The sequence below is a fragment of the Paralichthys olivaceus genome, chromosome 3, assembly GCF_024713975.1.
Source record: "Paralichthys olivaceus isolate ysfri-2021 chromosome 3, ASM2471397v2, whole genome shotgun sequence".
Classification (NCBI taxonomy): Eukaryota; Metazoa; Chordata; class Actinopteri; order Pleuronectiformes; family Paralichthyidae; genus Paralichthys; species Paralichthys olivaceus.
Window position 1 is genome coordinate 10,395,686 of NC_091095.1, and position 20,774 is coordinate 10,416,459.

General features: G+C 39.3%; 1 protein-coding gene across 1 annotated transcript; it reads left to right on the forward strand.

The window, feature by feature from the left end:
- Window positions 1-11,358: 11,358 nt before the first annotated feature.
- On the forward strand, window positions 11,359-20,437 carry nmur1a (neuromedin U receptor 1a). The gene is made up of 3 exons (XM_020080650.2): window positions 11,359-11,483; window positions 16,243-17,180; window positions 18,598-20,437. Exons 2-3 carry the CDS (start codon window positions 16,268-16,270, stop codon window positions 18,981-18,983), a joined length of 1,299 nt encoding a protein of 432 aa, XP_019936209.2. The 5' UTR covers window positions 11,359-11,483; window positions 16,243-16,267; the 3' UTR covers window positions 18,984-20,437.
- The last annotated feature ends 337 nt before the right edge of the window (window positions 20,438-20,774 follow it).

Sequence of the window (20,774 nt, forward strand, 5' to 3'; positions counted from 1 at the left end):
ACCAGAGCCCGTCTACTTTCTGTGAATCCCATTGTCTGCAATCCTGAGGTCGCTCTCAATGTGTTGGAGCGAATGAGGAAAATATAACGTTGTTTGAATATGAGAATTAAAATGAAACTATAGAAGGGCTCACCAGTCCTCTTATGAGACCACATTCAAATTCACTTATTCATCCAGATTTCTGTTTGGATCGTCATAAAATCATAAGTAGAAATGAATGATTCTTTTTTCACCAAGATCTGTGAATTATTTGAGTAGAGCTCAATAAATATCCTGCAATGTTAAAGAATGATTTAAAATACCATCCTGGATCCCTTATTTATATACTAATATTTGAAAAGTGTACTACTATGTAGTAATATTTGCAAACAGACAAACATGTCAATAAATTGTAGTTTTATAATGGTGGTACGCTGTTCCAGGTAACAGTTTACAAAGAAACTTCTGGCCCATAGATGACACACAACGTTTATCCTTTGCTGGACGGGCTGATTTAAAAAAAACAAAGTAATGAGTACACCGATTCTCCAAGAACCACTACACCACAGCCACGCAAGGGCCCTCTCACATCCTGGAACTTGGAGGAATTGAAGTTGTCTCTATGTTAAAAATTATCTAATGCAACTATTATTAAAATAGACAGGGGAGAGACTGAAATTCATGAGCCTGATCAACCATAAACCCTCCACATTCCATCCAGCAGCTCAGTTGCATTGCAGTGTGTTTGGACTAATAGAAAAGCTAATTCAATTCTTCCAAGCGAAATGAGCAAATTTTGTGAACAGACTAATGTAGAATCATCCCTGCTGCTAGCTCCTCTTGACAGTGATGGACAGTGTTTACCAGAGGCAGAGATGTATGATATCGACCATATTCTCTCCTCCAGAGAAATTCAGCAGTGGGATTGTTGCTGATGTTCCTTCACCTGGCGTCCTGCTGTCTGTCTGACCAACTGACAAACAAGTGACTGAGGTTGGTTCATCAGCATTTACAGAAAAACTCCTGACAGTCAAAAGAGAAATCCTCTTGCCATGAAGATATGGATTAGTGATAAAAGCCTGAATTTGGTGTCTGTGGTACATTCCGCTACCACTATTCCATCATATACACTGTTCTTTATTATAACATATCTAAATTAGTTTGTCTACCTAATTTTTAACATGTAGTTAATTAGCAGAATTAGAAATTAATTAATATTTCATACAAAGCAGAGGGAGAATGACTCAGTTGCAGGATAAATCCAAAATGTAACACATGGATAAAATGTATGGTTTTGAGAAAGATATACATCATACACATGTTGCCAAAATGAGTTATACTTATATTTTAAACATGATTTTTAACATACGATTGTTGGGATTATGTTTCATCTTTTCTACAACAGTGTCAGTAGATGGTTTGCATTTTTAATGTCTTGTTTTAAGTCGCAGACAGTTGAAGTGAGTATTTCTGGCATTTGCTTTTAGTCCTTTACTCAGCCACTTTTAGATTTCATTTGGCCTGGATTCTACAAGGCTCTGCATTTTCCCTATAGGTCAGAGAGACCTGTGGGTTTGTACAATCTGAATACATTTGACTCACATATTACTTGGTTCAACTTTAATTATCAACACCAATAACTTTGTTGGTGTCTAGGACAGTGTTTCTCAAACGTTTTCAGACCAAGGACCACGTAACCCATAAAAAAACACTCACGGACCACCTAACTCAAAATAGAGCCAAAATGTATTGTAACGGACTGATAGTTTCGTGTTGTTCATTGTTGTCACTGTTATCTGTGATTGTGTTGTGTTCAGCTGTTGTGTCGTTGTTGCTGATGCAATGTGTTTTCCCATATCATTGAACGTGTCACGGGTTGTGACGCAGACGTTTGGACCAATGGTGGGGGTGGGATGATGGCATGGCTGGTTCCCCATTGGCCGGTTGTCAGCAGGTTCGGGCGTGCATGAGGAAGTGTTGGAGAGGGTGTGTGCGACTGGAGCGAGAGGGAAGGAGAGGTTCAGAATGTTCTCTCGTCGTGGTCACGACCGACAGTAATCTGTAGAAGCTATAGAAAATAAAGTGGAGATAAACAGAACCGACGTGTCGTCTGTGGTATTTTTCACGTTCATGTCGAGTTTCTGCTTTGACGACGTCGCTGGCGTTAAACCATCATCCTGGGACTCGACGACTTTTCCAGTCGTGTCAGAATTTGAATCTGCTTTTCTTTTACATGACCCGGACCTAAGCCACCGATCCAAGCTTCGAAGCTTTGCACAGGCACATTCCCGAAGTTACGGCAGGTTCCCACTTATTTTGCCGTAAAACGGTTGCGGTGTCTCAAACCGGTCCACTGCACTGCTCGAGTCAGACAATGCCTCAAAACAAATATTTTTAGATTTTTAATACTAGTTGATTTGATATTGAAAACAACACATGTATGTCTCAGGCAGTTTGAGAAAAACTGAAATTAAAACAGTGACATTTTAAATTATAAAACATGATGTTATTTGTGCAAATGAGACTCAATTATTTGTTGTTGTTTTAAACCAAATCCTTCGTCTTTTGCTTAGTGTGTGTTGCTGTTGTTGTTTCGTAAAAGGAAATAAAAGATGACATCTTGAGCTCCTCTGAAATTCCTCAGTTGATTTCGGGTTATTAAATCTGTGAATCTAAAGTCCAACAGTTTGGGATGGTTGTGTGTTTCCTGCTTGATTTCAAATGAGGGCACTCGGTTCGAAGTGTCCTTCTTCAAGCATTAGTTTGAATCGCAGTAATAACACAGGAGGTTAAAGCAGGGAAAAGGTCGTGAACTACACACACAGTACATGGAGTCAACAGCCGGTGCATGTGAACATGTATGTTACATGCTACAGCACAGCAGCGTATGTTTCTGCATGAATTATCGGTGCGCTGGCTTCGTGAATCCACAGACTAACGCATAGATCATTATTAGTTGTATATACTTTATCTGTACTCACCTGCGGCTGCGTAAAAAAACCAGAGGGCAAGTCAGAGGAAACGTGATGTCGCATGACCACCATCTGAGTGACAGTCATTAAGAATAGTTAATAGAAAAAGACAATTCCCTCCCTCATTGTTGCATTTGTCGTTGTACCTCATAAAGAAGCAGCAATATTAAAATAAGACCAATTAAAAACTCATGTCCATCTATTAAAATGGAAATATACTTTCGGCTTCGGTAATTCATGTTTATGTCAGTAATTGTAATTAGTCTGAGCCAATAACAGTCACGGAAAGCTTATCACCCACTTGTTACACCCATGTAAACCGCATATGTTTTGCATATTACATATAGATTATTTATTACATGATGTTTTAGCTTTATATAGATATTGTCTGAGTGTGCATCTTGTTAGATGTATAGCAATGTTTTTCAAACATGGGCAGATGTGAGCGTGTGTGTGCATTAGATTCAGTGGCCCTGAAAATGTATTCATCTCAGACCACTTGTCACAAAGAATCCCCCCAACACCAACAACAGCTGCATAGAGAAAATGTCAGCTGGTGAACCAGCTGCTTTTTTTCTGTATATACCAGCCCCTTGCTTGAGTCTTCACTTCATCAGAATGATAGGACTGAATCCTGACTTTATTCATGACCTGGCTGTATGTTTGGGTTTAGAGGACTAATCATGATGCTTCCTGCACATTGCCATGTTTTCAATGCCAGGATATTGTATTGCCACAGTCGAACCATGCGCTTTCATTTATTTTTCCCAAAACATCAGTTACACATTCCTTGTTTGTTTATTCTACAGTTAAACCATTTCAGTCAAATCTCACCTTTAAATGTTTATTGCAGCAGGGTTAGTGCTTGGTGTCTGGCATCCAGCTTCATCACTCCAACTTGATATTATTACTGTGTATTTATTATTATATTATTTATTTTATTATTATTTAATGGGAGTGATGAGCTGTGGTGGTGGAGGGTGTGGATCAACTGGCAGCAATACTTACGCATCAGCAGCCGCAGCAAACAAAGGGAGTGATGGGAACATTTTTGCAGCTTGAATGTATAGCACATTGAGAGGGTGCGTAATATAATGGATTGTGGAGAATGAGGCAGTTGGCTGCCTGAACTAGTTCGCAAGTGTTGCCACATATATGATTACTGTTAGAAATCAAGCTTTGTATATCAATGTTATTTCGAAGCATGTATTTTTAAAAGTCATGATTGTGATGTTGGAGGGCCCTTGATCCACACCATGATTTATTAGGCATAATGACAGGTTAGTGACATTGTGGGAAGCTGGATTTCTCTGGATAGCTCAAAGCTATTTGCTTGTGGCCAAACCATAGTTGTTCAGACCAATCAGCTTCTCACAAGGGAGGAACTATTGGCAGCTACAGTCATGTCTTTGGTGGGACAACTCTGAGAAGTGACTGTTTGTTAATGGCAGCTGCTAGAGGTTAGCGAAGCTGCTGCTATAGCATCAGTTACATCAGAAATGTAGACATGAAGAAAGAGAAAAGAACAGCACAGAAGGCTTTTCCTCAATCTAAACTGTGAGAGAGATGTGTCAGTAATTCACCTCCTCTGAACACAACGTGGCCTTTAAGGAGGGAATGAGAGAGAAAAGTACACATTTATTATGGATGCAGGCTCTTTCTGACTTCCTGTATATATTTATGATTTTGCCTTCAGCTTGGCCAGCCCCCACCATGCTTTTCTTCCTTGCTCATGACTTGATCAAATGTCCCCTGAGCAACATGTGTCTGAAATGGCAGCTGTGACAGACACTGTTGACTCTCAGTATTAGAGTACTGCATGTTTATCATCCAGTAATCAAGATCAGTGGTCTCTGCCACACTTTCCAGTGACTGCTGCATGGGTTCAAACATGCATACCATCCGTGGATAATTTGGCCTTTCTTCTACTTAGCCACTGCTGGGTTAACATTTAAAAAAAAGATTTTTAAATAAATCTCAACAACTTGAAGGTTTGCCATGAAATCTGGACGTCTAAACATCTACCCTCAGGATGTGTTATCATCAGAACTGTGTCGCACTGTAATGCTACCATTTGTCCTTGTATTTTCCCATTTATCCAAATTTTCTCTCTCGTATTATGACAAAGTGGTGCCTATTCACTCATGCACTGCATCTGAGCTGATAATTTATATGTCAAATCAAATGATCCCTAATTGCGCTTTATTTAGTGAATAGCAGACATCTTACACTGATTGCCATGAGGTCGTCTAATAATCGTACCTAATTTAGATATTCCGCAGCCACTATCTTTTGGTAATGTTCCAGTGTGTTCCAACATGTGCCACAGTGTAATGGTGAACCAGTTCAAGCTACAAGCAGAAACTCTCATTTATTCACAGAACAGAAAAATAAATCATACCATGTCCACAGAATTATTACCTTTTACTATACAATGTAAATTAACTTTTCATACAACACTTGTACACACTGCGCTTTTTCTATCACACACCATTCATACACTGCCAATTCAGCCATTGGGGGCACTTATCGGTTTATTGTCTTGTCCAAGGACACTCCGCCATGTGCCAGTAACAAACTACGGAGCTTCTGGTTAGTGAATGACCCGCTTTACCTCTTGAGCCACAGCCATCCCAGTATTTCTCCTAAAAACACAAAAAATCTAAATTTACATAGGAATGGGCCGGTTTAAGATGTGTCGAAGTATCATGAATCGTAGTACAAATAATATGCATTATGGTGTTTGTCATTTTAAAGCTCAATATGTGAAACCTCCTTGTAAGACTTTAAAGACACACGACAGATACATCAGCTGTCGTGGTCTTGCAATCTATATCGGCCAGGAGTCTCATCCAGCTCATATGTGATACAATGTCAGAAATAATGGATTGCCCTGAAAGGACAAGCCATTATGCTGTCATGGTCATAACAGCTATGGCCTACACTGCTACCACAGTGAGTGGCCGAAACAAGAAATCTGACAGGCCAGCTCAGTGTGGCATCCTCTCAACTCCACTGAGTGACTTTAATGTGGATGTTTCAGTGTCATGTGTCAGAAATGTTGATTGGTGGAGGATGGATAGTTCTTCTAAGAATTAAATGGGATCCCTGCCTTGATGCTAGAAGACAGAGTAAGGTTTACAGCTGGTCCCTCATATCATATAAATAGATGAATAAATAATAAAAAAGAAATATACATATGTATATAGATTGATTGATATGTTTAAATATTCATCTGTGGCAGTTTTTCAGAGATGTGCAGCAGCAGCACCATTGGCAAACATGGACATTTCATTTCTGTCAAGGCTCCATATTGCACATTGCTTTTCTTCTTTTTTACAATATCTTACTCAATGATCATCATTATTATCTATCCATATGAGGCATGGTACACCCCGGTCAGGTCATCAGAATACTCCAGCATATAGAGAGAGACATGGGCAATTTAAAGTCTCAAATCAACCTAACAGCAATCTGCATGACTTTTAAAAAGATGGAGAAGCACATTGACACCAAAGCTGCTTTCAGACATGGACTGAAATCCAGACATTCTCCTGAAATTATAATTATTTGGAGATGCTTTATGTGAGATTGGAAATATCCAAGTCAGTTACTCTGAAATAAAGTTACTGAAAAGGAGGTGTCATACATATAAAAGATGTCGAAGAAGACTTTAAATTGGAAAGACAATGATTGTATACATCATATCTTGCCACCTGCTCTACCCTGAAGCCTACCCTGACTTGATTTTTCTATTGTTGTGAATGCGGGTGACCAAGACAATCTCCTGCTGCATTCTTCATATATGAATGACAAAGCCTGAATAAGGTCCGGACCAAATTACTCAGACATTATCATTATATATATCTAAAATGGCTCAAGATTCGAACCAAGAACCTTCCTGCTGTGAGGCAACATAAATACTGCATCACTGTGCCGCCCCATCATTGTCATTATTATTAATAATAATAAAAAAATATTGATCATGATTGTCCCCATGTCATTTCTTCTTCAAGGTCGTGTGGACAATGTAGTGTCGTTGTCATAAATCAAAGTTAATGTGCCTTAACATTCAAAATCTTCATTCAACATGCAGAATACCTTTCTGGCGAGTGAGTGATGTATTAAGATTAAGTACTCAAGATTTTTCCCATGTATGAATTCTTATGAAAACCTGTGAAAGTGATTGTCTGTCTGTGTCTGCGTGTGTGAGAGAGTGTGTGTGTGTGTGTGTGTGTGTGTGTGTGTGTGTGAGTGAGAGAGAGAACAAGAGAGTAAAAGGTCACTTATTAACATGCATCAGTCCTGTCAGGTTAACATCTGCTCAGCACTGATTGATTATTCATGAAAAACTGAAATGCTATGTGATACCTGTGCGCTATTTAAATTATTCACTCTTATTAGCCTCCTCTGTTTTTTAACCTGGAATGAGGATTACTCCCTGAAAGTTCATTTGCAGATGCAGGGCGATGAAATTCCTTACCCATGTGAGACTGATCACTCTACAGACAATCAGTACATACTGGAGAGAGATTTAAAGAAGTCTGTGTTGTTCGGTAAACTGGATGAAATCATCTTGCCTTATAGGCTTCTGTGTTTTGATAATTCAGATAGTGGAAGCACTTCATTTTCAGATTTTAATTAGCACTATGGATATGGATATGGATATGGATTCCTTATTGACTTTATTAATGACTGCAGCAATATAGAAAAATATTATAATAGTCTTGAGAGATTTCCAGAGCAATTAGTTTTCACATCCTCTGAAAAAGAAAGGGTTAATGATGAACCACAAGGACATTTTAATAATCGATATCTACAAGTTCAGATTGAGGTGATTGGTTTTATGTTAATACAGAGAACCTGAGGGATGGTTGGAAAATGACAGCCAGGTCGTTTGGCATTTCTAAATTTAATCTAACTTTGGCAAAGTATGTGATATGAGCTCCTCTGCCACCTGCAGCCCGAAGGATGGAAGAAATTGTTCGCTGCTGCTGCTGCAATGAGTCATTCCATCACTTCCACTGTTCTTCAGGGAGAGTAGAATTAAGTTTTATAAAATAAAGGTTTTGTTTTCAAATTTTCAACTGAAAAGTCTCCATTTTATTCATTCCTGATTCAATCTAAAGGAAACCTGCCCATTACAGATCACTGAGCATCAACAATAAAGCACCTTGACAGCTCCTCAGCATCGTGTTAGGGAAGAGCCACAGGACTGGATGAGGAGATTAAGAGAAAATGACAGACAGGAGGTGGTGAAGATGGGAGACAAGCATGTTCACTGTAGGATGAAATCGATAAGTGAGATAAATGTCTTCAATCACATCAACAAATGATTGTTTTTGTTCTTACCGAGCAGTTTTTATGTTGGAGCATTACATTACACTACAGATTTTTCTTTCTGTTCGCAGATAATTTGCTATTTTTAGATGTTTCAGAAAAATGGATAATGCATTGTACGGATATTATCCAGATTTCAAAGTTTGCCTCTTACATATAAAGAACGCAGCAAAAGATTTTCCAGGTCAGACCCGTTCACTAACACAACAAGGACATTTACAGAACATTCAGGCGAGCGGTGGTGCCTGGGTAGAGCATTCAGGAGGCAGGATACAATGTACATAGGATATATGTAAGAACTTTTCAGAGTTTGAATAAAAATAACAGGTGTGAAAGGTGCCTCAGACCACAGTCTGGACCGACGGACCAAAAATCAGCCCAACCAAAAGAGGTGGTCTCAGTCCAGAACAATATGAAGCAGTGGAAATTGCTTATAGTGATCATGTTCATCCAGGGCCAAAATTATCACTGTGGTTAATTACTATAAATTAATTGCATAGCTTCTGTACGATAGCCCTGGAACTTGAAGCAAAGGTAACTTTGCTCACTCACGTACACACACACACACACACACACACACACACACACACTGACTCAGCCGCTCTCTCTCTCTCTTTCTTTCTCTCTCTTAGCTGACATCTCTGACTTGTTGCAGTCAAAATACATCAAAACGTCAACACTTATCATCACATAACAATCATCATTTTTCTTAATGATTCATTCTTCATAGCTGTGTGCATTTATACATTAAATCAGCCCGTCTCTCTCACCGACACAGGCACTCACACACTCAAACAGTGTAATGGGAAACGTGTAAACTCAAACTGGTTAAAAACAACATCATTTGTAATCCTAGTCTATGCATGGAGAGCTGAAGGAGATGGTGGGGCGTATTCTGTTTGGCTGGAAGCAGTTGGCAGTGCGCAGCCTGAATGATAGAGACACAGATAGGGGCAGTAAATTACTGACAGAGCCGGTAAATAACTTTTTTTCTGTCCAAATTTTTCTGTCATGTATTAAAAGACCCCAAATCAACTCTGTAAGCAGATTTCTTTATCACTACGACGAACTATTTAAATAGCATATGTATAGGAACGACTCTGTCCAAAGCTTTTTGATCCATAACAATGGTTGATTACTATATCCATGATCACTATAAGTGGTTTACACTGTACTAGATGGAAACTCCTCTCTTTCCTCTGTGGAGCCGACTTAGCCCGATATTTGTCACCAGCAGGGCACACATAAAGTCAGTCCACCTGCTGCGGCTGTGCTTCCTCTTTATGGCCCATTATCCACTGGAGGGAACGCAATCAGCCCTGAATCAGGTGGGAGCAAACCATGCCTGTGATTATATGATTAAGGGAATCTGACATATTTAATATGTAAGTTCACCACAGGTTATTTATGTCTATATATTCCACCAACCAATTCTCACACAGTGTTCCTGCGTACATTGTTGAATCATTGACTATGTACAGGCAGAATCTCCATCATAACCTCAGGCAATGGCATTAAGCCATTACTGGAGTATAAGAGGCTGGGATCAAACCCCATCTCTATCAAGGGACTCTCTTTCCCATAAATCAAGTAAAGTTTCTTCCCATAACACATTTCATACAACATAGAGTGAATGTATATGTCTAATCCTCCATCCATCCATATACTGTATCACCTATACTTTTTGAGGGTTGAGAGGCGTTTGCCAGCATAATGCAGGGCTAACACATTCTGAGACAAACAACCATTAGAGTCTCCAAATAGTCTGATCCAATCTACATTTGGGTATTAAAACTGTGAGAGGAAGCTGGAGTACCAGGAGAAAACCTGGATTAACACAGAGTAAACTCCACACAGAAGCTGCACTTCACAGACAGGGATTCAAACCAGGAACGTTCTTGCTGTGAGTAGACAGTGCTAAACACTGCACCACCATGTCACCGGAGAATCATTACAGTCAATAGTAATCCAAACAGAAGTTTAACCTGTTAATGACATAATTTAATATATTGATTTGCCCAGAAAAAATGTTTTTTATTTGGTTTTTAAAAAAGAAAGTGTTGTGGCAGAGTTCACACGGTAGAGAATTAATAATGAGCGAAGGACTGATTTAGACTCTTCTTCGGGTATAGTGAGGAGGAGGAGACCTTTGCATTAAAATCAAAGGGATATAACTGATCTGTGTGCAGCAGGAACAGTGACCATTTCATGCACAACAGCGCAACACCATCACTCCTAGAGCCTTGTGATGTAGATGAGAAGGGAGGACAGATGGCTATGGTCTAGAATGCTTTTTTCTTCAATTTTCAGATTCTGGCTGTGCTAAAAGAAATGTTCCCCAATAGTGAATGCAGGAGAAGAAGGTGCACAATCGACGCATCCTTTGGCCATGCACGAGTTGTCTCTGAGGAACACCTTGAAGTTATGAGTGATTTTTTGAGTACAGGCCAGTTTGGATGAAAAAGGTCAGAGTCTCGACGAGAGTTTGCTGCAGACTTGTCAATACTCCTTCTACTTATAGAGCCACATGAATTTGTATAAGGGCTTGAGCTTCCTGCATCGCATTGCAATGCTTCACTGCCCCCTAGATCACTAAGTCTCAACAGATAATGTTGACAGCCGTCGGTCCATCTCCTGCAACTCAGGCTCACTGTCTTCTCTCTCTAGAGTTGCACAGTGATACCACGGGATCTCTACAGCCCATGTAGAGATAAACAATAATTTCTAATTGAATGCAACATTGTGGGAGTCACTTCCACAGATTGGAAAAATGAACATGCCAAGCTATCTCCACCTATATAGTACATGGGAAAAGTGTGAAATATATTATGCACTGTATTATATTCAAACTGGAGGACTAAAAGCTCTATATCCATGCAGCATGTTGTACAACATTAGCATTATAGTAATTATATAGTTGGCAGAATTATAAGTGAAGGTTAAGTTGTCTTCAGGTACATGTGTGGTATAGAGAGGGTGGAGGCGAGGGAGAATGATAAAGAGGAGAAGGAGACGACAGAGAGAGCGAAAGAGAGAGAGAGAGAGAGAGTGTGATCATGAGAGAGGCTAGAGGAGAGAAAGCATCAGACAGGGAGCAGAGTGGACTGAGAGAGCAGCTCATTGTTAACCAACCTCTCAAGACATTAATCTGTGTTTACACCAGGCAATAACAACAAGGGAAACACATTAGAGGTAAGACAATTTATACTCTTTGGAAAATTACATATTAGGAGTTCTGGATTAATTCACTGTAAATCCATAATTTCGTAGAGAAATGACTGAGAGGATCCTGTTGGATGTCTAATTAACCAATTCAATAACCTACTATTTTTTTATAAATCCACATTTTAAAATTCTTCTTTATGCTCCAGTTATTTTAATGGTGTCATGTTTTGAAATCGATAGTAAATGAGGTTAGAAAAAAAACACCTGATCGCGTTGCACTTAAGCTTAAGTGAATGAATGTAGTGGATCATAATGCAGCCATAATATACTGTATATAAGTGATTATTGCTATGTTTGAATTTCTTAATAAATAACTTGCTTTTAAAAAACACATTTAATATCAGTTCATTAGTATTTGTGCAAGTAACCAGCAAAAAAGGGATTTGCTGAGGCTACTACACAGAGGCTATAATTTAATTTCTCGTGTGACCTTCATTTAGTTAAGTGGTACACTTTCTTTTAAAGCAGTGCCAGGTTTAGTATAACTGGATTTTTCGGGGTGCAACCTACAAATCAAGTAAGTGTAGTTAGGATATCTGTGAAATAAAAGCATTGAAAAATAATTTGAAAAACTTGTCCCGGTGGCCCATTACAATTTATTAAATATAGATTTAATGAATTTAAACTAAATTATCATCTTGGGTGTAATCTGTCCAGGTTCTTTCCGCTTTCGAAATTAAACCGTAGAAAAAAAAGTGACCAGGAAAACAACATATTGGAGTCACGATTGTGAGAAGGGAGTATGAGTATGACATGAAATCAGGAAAATTGCAGCATTTTCATGCAGAACAGAGTCAGAGATGTTCTGTGGAATCAATGCGTTAATTGTTGGACCATAAGATGTGATGCAGCGTTGTAAAAGTTCTCCACAATTACTGCTAATTATGCACATTAAAAGTCAACAACAGCAAAGGTTGCATGAACTCTGTGCTCAAACCCAATTTCATCCCATAAAGTAACTGTGACACTGTTGACTCTCATCGGGAGCAGCGCCGGCTTTTGCGCTGCTGTTCCACTTATTTTGCTGTGTTGACTTTTCTCGATGGGAACTTGTGATATGGGTTATTCATGGCATCAATCTGGAGGAAAAAGAAAAGCACAGAGATGTAAGGGCTCTCTGGACGAGGACAGCGACTGCAGGGCAGCAGCTTCTGAGCAAGGCGATGGAATCAGACACAAGGCATTTGAACTGCTGAAGGCTGGATATGTTGTTGCACTAGAGTGGCATAAAGTGGCTTACTGCAGAATACTGTTTGTAATGAGCTGTACACTGCACAGCTGATGTGCACCTAATAAAAGCTGTATGGAACATTGATTTATGTTGTATCTTTTCACTAGTTAAAGTTAAAGTATTGCTATTGCATACATGAGAGGATTATTGCTTGAAATGCGAGAGCTTTAGCTGCAGCTCATTTCTTTCAAAAGCAGAAGATGCATTTCCCCGTGGGGATAAATAAAGAATAATAAACTGCCACACCTTGGAGATCTCTGAAAGGTGAGGAGATTGAATACAGGAGTTTCCAGAAGTGACACTTCAATACATTGATTTTAGGACAATTCATGTTTGGACTTCGTTTAACTCATTTTAGTTGAAAACAAGTCATGACTCTGAGGTGGGAAAAACAATTTATCTAAGCTGGAAAAAAAAATACTTTTAAAGCTTGCAAATCTAATAATCCATTATATTAGATATGAAGGGATATTTGATTTTAGTGTGTATTCATTTTAGCAAAAATGTAAATTAATCTAAATTTACTGAGATTTTTGATGCAAAATATTTGTGATATATGACTTGCAGAATACTCATTAGGATGTGTCATCCAGTAATGCATCGAATACACTGTAGATCCTGTTACTGAAACATTCATTACAGTAGTGTATCTATATTTATAAAGAACGCGACTTTATTCTTTGAAATACGGCCCTGTCAGAATACTAATAAGCTGTCGGAGCTCTATCAAGTGACCTGAATGACAGCAGGCGCTGTGATGTAAAATCCTATTGACAAGTGAATTAATTTATGGCACAGCAGTGGCTGCACTCAAAGCCACAGGGGAATGGTCACGGTATGCTGATTGTTTTAATTCAGTGGATGTGGCACCTTCAATACTCGACCAACATGCCTCACTTGTGATTGGGTTAGCTAATTTTCTGTCAAGACTGAGAGGGTAAGTCAACAGACATGAGCTGCATCCTGATGAAACACAGACACTCTGAGCAACAGACAGAAAAGGCCTCTGATTGATATATGTAAATGTTTGGTAAGATCATTGTAGTATTTTACACAGCCCATCATCAGAAGTCATTCATATGTAACGGGCAGGAAAACCCTTTCCCTGTCTTTCTCATTATCCACCTCTCATTTTCTAAAATGCAAATATCCTTCCACTTTACCTCCATGTCACAAGTCGGCATTAAGCTAAATGAACGTTTCCGTGTTCCCCAATGTAAATTGAAGAATGACAAAATGCAGACTTTGTTGGGAATACTTCCAATTTGATACTGAAATCTCTCCTCTGTAAACATACTGAAATTTAATTCATGTAATAAAATTACAAACCACTCAAATAATTCAATTTTTTACATACAAACAGTCATTTATCAATGGAATTGCACATTAACTTTTCAACCAGGAATATGATTATCATCATCATTACTATTACTTTCCCTCAAACGGAGCTTCAGAAGCCTTCAAAGATTTCATACATAATGACTCAATGCTTTGTGATCGTTTTCCTTTGAACAGCAGGTCAAGTACCTTTCAAGGACATACAGTATACTGCGGGCATTGACATGAATCTGCTGATTTGCCTCTACACCTGTAATGCTCAAGCAGCAGCCTAAAGGTTACAGAAAGGTCGTCTGTTTGATCCCAAGACTGGCAGGATAGATCTGGTCCAGGTGGTAAAAGTGCGGCGCCAGCACATTGTTGACGTGCCCTTAAAAACCAATAGAAGCACTAGCCTATTAAACATTTTGAAAAAATCTTGCTATGGGTTAAATGAGTTTGGTGGTTAGGATTAAACTAATAAAGATTTTTTAAAGTTTGTTTTCAGACATGTCCTATGGACAATTTCTCGAGAGTTGGGTCACAACAGCAACTCATCCTCCGCAGGATTTAGGATTCTTTATTAGTGTCTTCTACATGTGCGGCTCCGCTTTTTCATCCCAAAAATGTGTTTTCTTTAAGTTTTTTTCATTTTGGCATCTCTTGCATGTTCATCATTTAGCTCCCCACTCACTCACATGCAGTGAATCCAGCAGAGGATCCCCTGCTGTGTTCTCACATCGACTTATGCAGACTTTCACCTATCTTAATATTAGGAGGCCAGGCAGAGAAAGTCTGCTGAGACTCCAGAGGCTCTCACTTGAACCAATAGTTTGGCTTCCTGCAGGGTGAGACACAAGGCACATAAAACTATGACACTTACCATCCGTGGTGAATTTAATAGTGTGTCAGCGGCACAAGGACTCACAATACAGCAAATAAAGTTGCTCCCCCCACTGAGAGACAAACTCAGAGCAGCAGTGATGTTCATTATGTAGAGTCACATAAGGAGGGACGCCCCCCCACCCCCCTCCCACTGGCAAGCTGCTCCTGCTGAGCTTCAAATAGACAAGGTCATCACAATAATAGGGACCCTACCACAAAAGACCTTTCATCACAGTTGCTATGAGTCTGGTTGTATTGACCTCATATCAGCATGCTCCAGCCACTGAAACAAATATACTGATTGGACAGTTCTGAGAAATGCTGAAAAAAATGACAAAAGACAACAATAAAATAGCTCTCCTAAAAATGTATGAAATGTATGTAAGAGTACTGAAGCGCTTTTTCTTTCTGTAATAGACCTCAAATTTCCCAAACTTATAATGCATATCAATGAGACACACTACTGAACCAGGTGCCATGTTTCTTTATTACCATGGAGAAAGGCACTGTGACCATAAATGTGGCTATTTTGGTCTCCACCAACTCCACCTACTTACAGTATTAATATACTGTATCTAGCTCTGTAGCTGTTCAAAAAAATTACTCTGATTCATAAGATAAGAATAAAATAATGAGCAAAACAAGGTTAAGATGCATTACCTAAGCATAAGCACCCCTGTCATATTGAATGTAGTCATAGTTTTATGCCCCACCCCTCCACATTTCAAAAATGGTCTAGTAGTTTTTGAATAATGTGCTAACAGACAGACAGAAAGCTATAATAGCCTCCCAGTAAACAGTAGCTTCTGTCAATGCAGATTAGTCTGGTTGGTTGTTTTTGAAGCATAGTAGCTCTTATGATGTTACCAATTAGTTTCAACACATTTGTTTGAGTTGATTCAAGCACAGAGGCAGAGCTTCTGGTGATTTTGAGCTCAAACCAAACAGATTAGAATTTGAGATCTTTCAATCACTCAGTTTTATGTTCAAAACTCATTGGTAGAAACAGCTGTCATAGCTACTTCAATTCAGAGTGTGGGAAATTGGTTGGGAAATGTGATGGAGAGAGATGACTGTCAATGTGAGACAACTCTTTCCTAATGTGATGATGGCACCCAAACTCCTTAACAGAGATTTGATTCCTATTCAACTATAATAAAAAATCACTCATCTGTAGAAATTGATTGTCCAATTAAAAGAATTGTGTGAATGTGATTACCAACCATCATCATTATTCTTGTGTGAGTCTGTACCAATTTAACACAGATGACTCTTCTGTATCTTTTCCCTCAGATCCTGACTCCACTAATTCAGCAGGATGTCAACTGCCAACTGTTCTTTTGATCTAATGGCTGAAAAAGGAGGATGGCTTTGTCCACTTGGGGAAAAGTGTACCAATCTGACCTCGGGCATGAACGGCAGCCACATCGATCTTGATGATGCATGTTTGGCAGGCTACCTGGAAAAATATCTGGGTCCTCGTCGATCATCTGTGTTCCTCCCTGTCTGTCTCATCTACCTGTTGATCTTTCTGGTGGGCGTGTTGGGGAATGTGCTGACCTGCAGTGTCATTGCACGCAACAAAGTGATGTGGACGCCAACAAACTACTATCTGTTCAGCCTGGCGGTGTCAGACCTGCTGGTGCTGCTGCTTGGCATGCCGTTTGAGCTGTATGAGCTGTGGCAGAACTACCCCTTTCTCCTTGGGAAGGGAGGTTGCTACTTCAAAACCTTCTTATTCGAGACAGTTTGCTTGGCATCGATCCTCAACGTGACAGCACTGAGTGTGGAGCGCTACATCGCTGTGGTGCACCCACTGCGAGCCAAGTATGTTGTGACACGCACTCACGCCAAACGGGTCATCCTCACGGTATGGAGTGTGTCAGTGTTGTGTGCTGTTCCAAACACCAGTCTGCATGGGATCGCCATCCTTTACAGTAGCTTCCTCGGCCCAGCTGGGAACGAAAATGTGGAAATCCCTGACTCTGCGATCTGTACACTGGTGAAACCACTATGGATGTACAATCTGACCATCCAGGTGACCACTTTGCTCTTTTTTGTTCTGCCAATGCTCATCATCAGCGTTCTCTACATGCTGATCGGACTGCAGCTGAAGCGAGAGAAGATGCATCAGGTACTAGAGGCCAAGTCGGGCTTTGGACAGGACAGCTTCTGTAACATCCGTACCCAGCAGCAGAAGGCACGTCGCCAACAGGTCACTAAAATGTTGTGTAAGTAACAAATTGTCTTCATCTCTCAAAACCATAGATTTTCTTCTTTTTCTGCCTTTTCTCAAATAACAACAACTGGAAAATGTGTGCCTTACTCACCTATCAGCAAAACAATTGGAAACAATTGGGACCTCCTAAGTCATTTTAAAGGTGTGGAGTTGAAATCCGTTTGTTTTGTAATAATTATGTTTGAACAAAAAAGCATTTTGGCACAGTGTGGCACACAGTCACCAAAATCACCTCCCAGTCCATTCCTGGGTGCTTCTTAAAAGCCATGAAGGACAGATGGCACCACCACCAAAGGGGAGCTAACTAGCAACATTTAAATTTTTATGATAAGCAACAAATCCATCTCAAGGAGCCAGATGGGAGGATCAGCAGCAAAACCTAGAGTAGAGTAGATTTAAAATCTGCTGAAATTATTTTTATATTTATAACTGGTCTTATTGTTCATTAATATTCCAAGACAATAGTTCACTAAATACATCTTCTTAATGTGAGGATTGCCAGGTTCTCTTTTTACTATGACATAAAACGGAAGGTCTTTGTGTCTGGACACAAAAAACCAGCAATTCATACACATTTCCTCCATCAGAAACAAAGACTCATTCAGAGCTATCACAGTTAGTCACAGTTTGTCATATATGCTAATCATGCAACCAGCATGTTCTTTTCAACACTCAGAACAATTGCACTGCTCGGACAGTGTATTACAACCATTTATCTTCTAAATGCAACAAAATGACTGGTGTTGGCAATTGACCTTCACAAGCTGCACCAATTAAGATCTTACAGTGAACCATTTTAAACTTCACAGTCAAACTCAAAATTTCTATTGTTGAACTTTGTAAGAGCTTACAGGGAGTAAGTACCCATGCCTTTCATATCAGTCTTTTACAATACTGTTTTAAATTCAATAATTTCTGGGCACCTTACATTTATTAAAGAACTCAGACAGAAATGTCTCCCTTAAGTAAAATAAAATAATTACCTTTCAAACCAAAATAACAAAGGTAAGAATGTAGACTTACTATTATTTAAAAATGTCTCCTCTTTTCTATCTTCATGCATACTTTTAATTCAGCCTTTGGTTTCTGATGTGTTTTTGTGTCGAGTGTCAAGGTCTGTTCTGAGTGCAACACAAAAACCAAGTTAAGGATTAGTACTAGGAACCAGTAGATGATATTAGTAAGGACTTCAAAGGTGTATTTTTCAGTTATAATAAATATATCTTTAAAATGTGTTTGAACTAAAGCTAAGGCTGTGTTCCCAGTGCATCAATGACTCACAGCCCCCAGAGGCACAATTTGATGGAGAACAGAGGGAGCATGTCGGGAACATTGATCAATACCCTGTAAAATCCTGTCTAACTGTGTCTCCCATTGTCTTTTCCTCTCACTTTTTTTGTTTTTTCTAGTTGTGCTCGTGGTGGTTTTTGCAATCTGCTGGGCCCCCTTTCACACTGACCGCCTCATGTGGAGTTTCATCAATGACTGGACTGAAAACCACCTGGAGATCTTCCAGTATGTGCACATTATCTCCGGTGTTTTTTTCTACCTTAGCTCAGCCGTAAACCCAATCCTCTACAACCTCATGTCCACACGCTTTAGAGAAATGTTCAAGGAGGTCATGTGCCATCGGCCACATCACATCGCTCCCAGGAAGTACTCGCTCAGTGTCACCCGGGTGACGCTCCGCAGCACCCTGAGTGATGGGCCACTCAGCAATGGCGTTGTTGTTGTTGAAGCCGAGGCAGATGATGGGGAAGTGAGGGGGAAGGATGAGACCACTTTTACAACTTAAGGGGTTTGTCTCGGAGGACATGGGAGGGTGATGTTGTGGACAGAAAGACTCTCGTTCTGAGTCACTGCATCCATCAGCTGTCATCAACATCTACTTTAAACAGGTGCATCAGCTAAATACAGAATAGTCTGAGTGGAGAAAGTGCAGGTGGGGAAAACACTCATCAGCTGAAACTGTCACTGTAGCGTAAGTGTTACTATGCTGCTTCTGAAAACTTAATGTGTAACTCAGCAAATCACATATTGAAGTTTAACATCACATTTCTTGCAGTACCTATTTCAAACCAAAACGCTCTCAAGTCACAGGAAACAGTGCAGTTTGCCATAGTGAATGAGAAAACTGATGTGGAGGAGTTCAGCGAACAGGCTGGACGACACACTTATAAAAAAGCTCACTTTTGCTCAATTTCTGTGGAAATGTTAAGCACATGCCCCATTTTCTTTAGATGTACATTGAGTTCACACCTGCATATTTGCGAGATTCTAAAATAACTCAATTGATTTGACATTTTCACTCTTTATTACAGCCTATAATGTGACCCTGTACAATATATAACAATATACAAATGAGAAAATATAATGCTACCTGAGGAAATTATTAAAACTTTACAGGGGGAGAACTCACAAGGGGTGCAGAAATTAGGCACTCCATCCATAGTGCAATGTAATTTCAAATGAAGACAGAATGTTTGTAAGCACTATGATCCATTTAGAAAAATACTGAACATTCAGTTAATGACGACAGAATTCTGCTAGTCACCAAAATTGGTCTCGCCAAGAAAGACTTTGAAAATGTATATATTTATAGATGGTCATGAACAGCAAGTCTAAGTGGAACTCAATGTTAGAGTCTTGACAAAGACTGTGTTTTTAATCAAATCCTGGACCATCTGCACTGATTAGTGTAGAAACATATTAAAAGTGGCTAACATGTAAAAAGGTTGTGGTTGATGGATGCAAGATGAGGGAAAATTCAATATTTGTTAAATGGTCTGTTGCATGAGGGGTCAACTACACTGTAAGTAGAGTAATTATTTCTACTAAATTATTATCTCTGTATATAATCTGTATATGATCAGAAATATCTATGTTCAGGTAACAAAAATGCAAGTGAGCCCTGTGGAATGTTTACATTGGTGTTTCAGAAATTTCTGCTAAATGTCAATTGCTTTTTACAGTGTAGAAGTGTGTTGAACTTTATGAAGATATATGTGGTTGTTTTTCCAGCAGCAGTTTGTAAACTTGTGAAAGTATTCAAAAATCATTTGTACCATTTCTCTTTGTTGCATTGTGTTTTGTAGGATGCTTTCAATTTCCAGTGATTATAAGTGCTTTTAAAAGTGTCATTACGTGTCATCATCTCTCAGCTCATATTTTTCACTTGTGGCTTTCACAGTGTTATAACATCCCCAGAAAATGTCATTTTAACCCATATGTCCAAAGCTACGCAAATAAAGTTTTGAAAGACTTGTATTTCGATGTAAGTGAACTGCCAGTAGACAAGACAAGATAATTGTGTGCCATGACAGTTGTTAGAAACATCCATCATACATGTCATGCTATTTAAAGTAATTTGAATGGAGGGGTCAGAATTCACCTGAAGCAGTTTCTCACTTGTGACATGTGATTACAGATATAACCGAAGTTGCCCCTTCTCTTTAAGGGAGGGGTGCAGATTCACTTAAGCTGCTGTATGTCCTGTACTTCTGTATTTCAGGCAGAATGTAGAGGCTGCACCACAAGCATTATCATCATAATAAGCTGTGTGTACTATTGAGAACATGTTTCTCTG

Coding starts and splice junctions, on each gene's coding strand:
- nmur1a (XM_020080650.2), top strand. CDS start 16,268: ATGTCAACTGCCAACTGTTCTTTTGATCTAATGGCTGAAAAAGGAGGA. Junction 17,181..18,597: donor ACAGGTCACTAAAATGTTGT/GTAAGTAACAAA, acceptor TGTTTTTTCTAG/TTGTGCTCGTGGTGGTTTTT.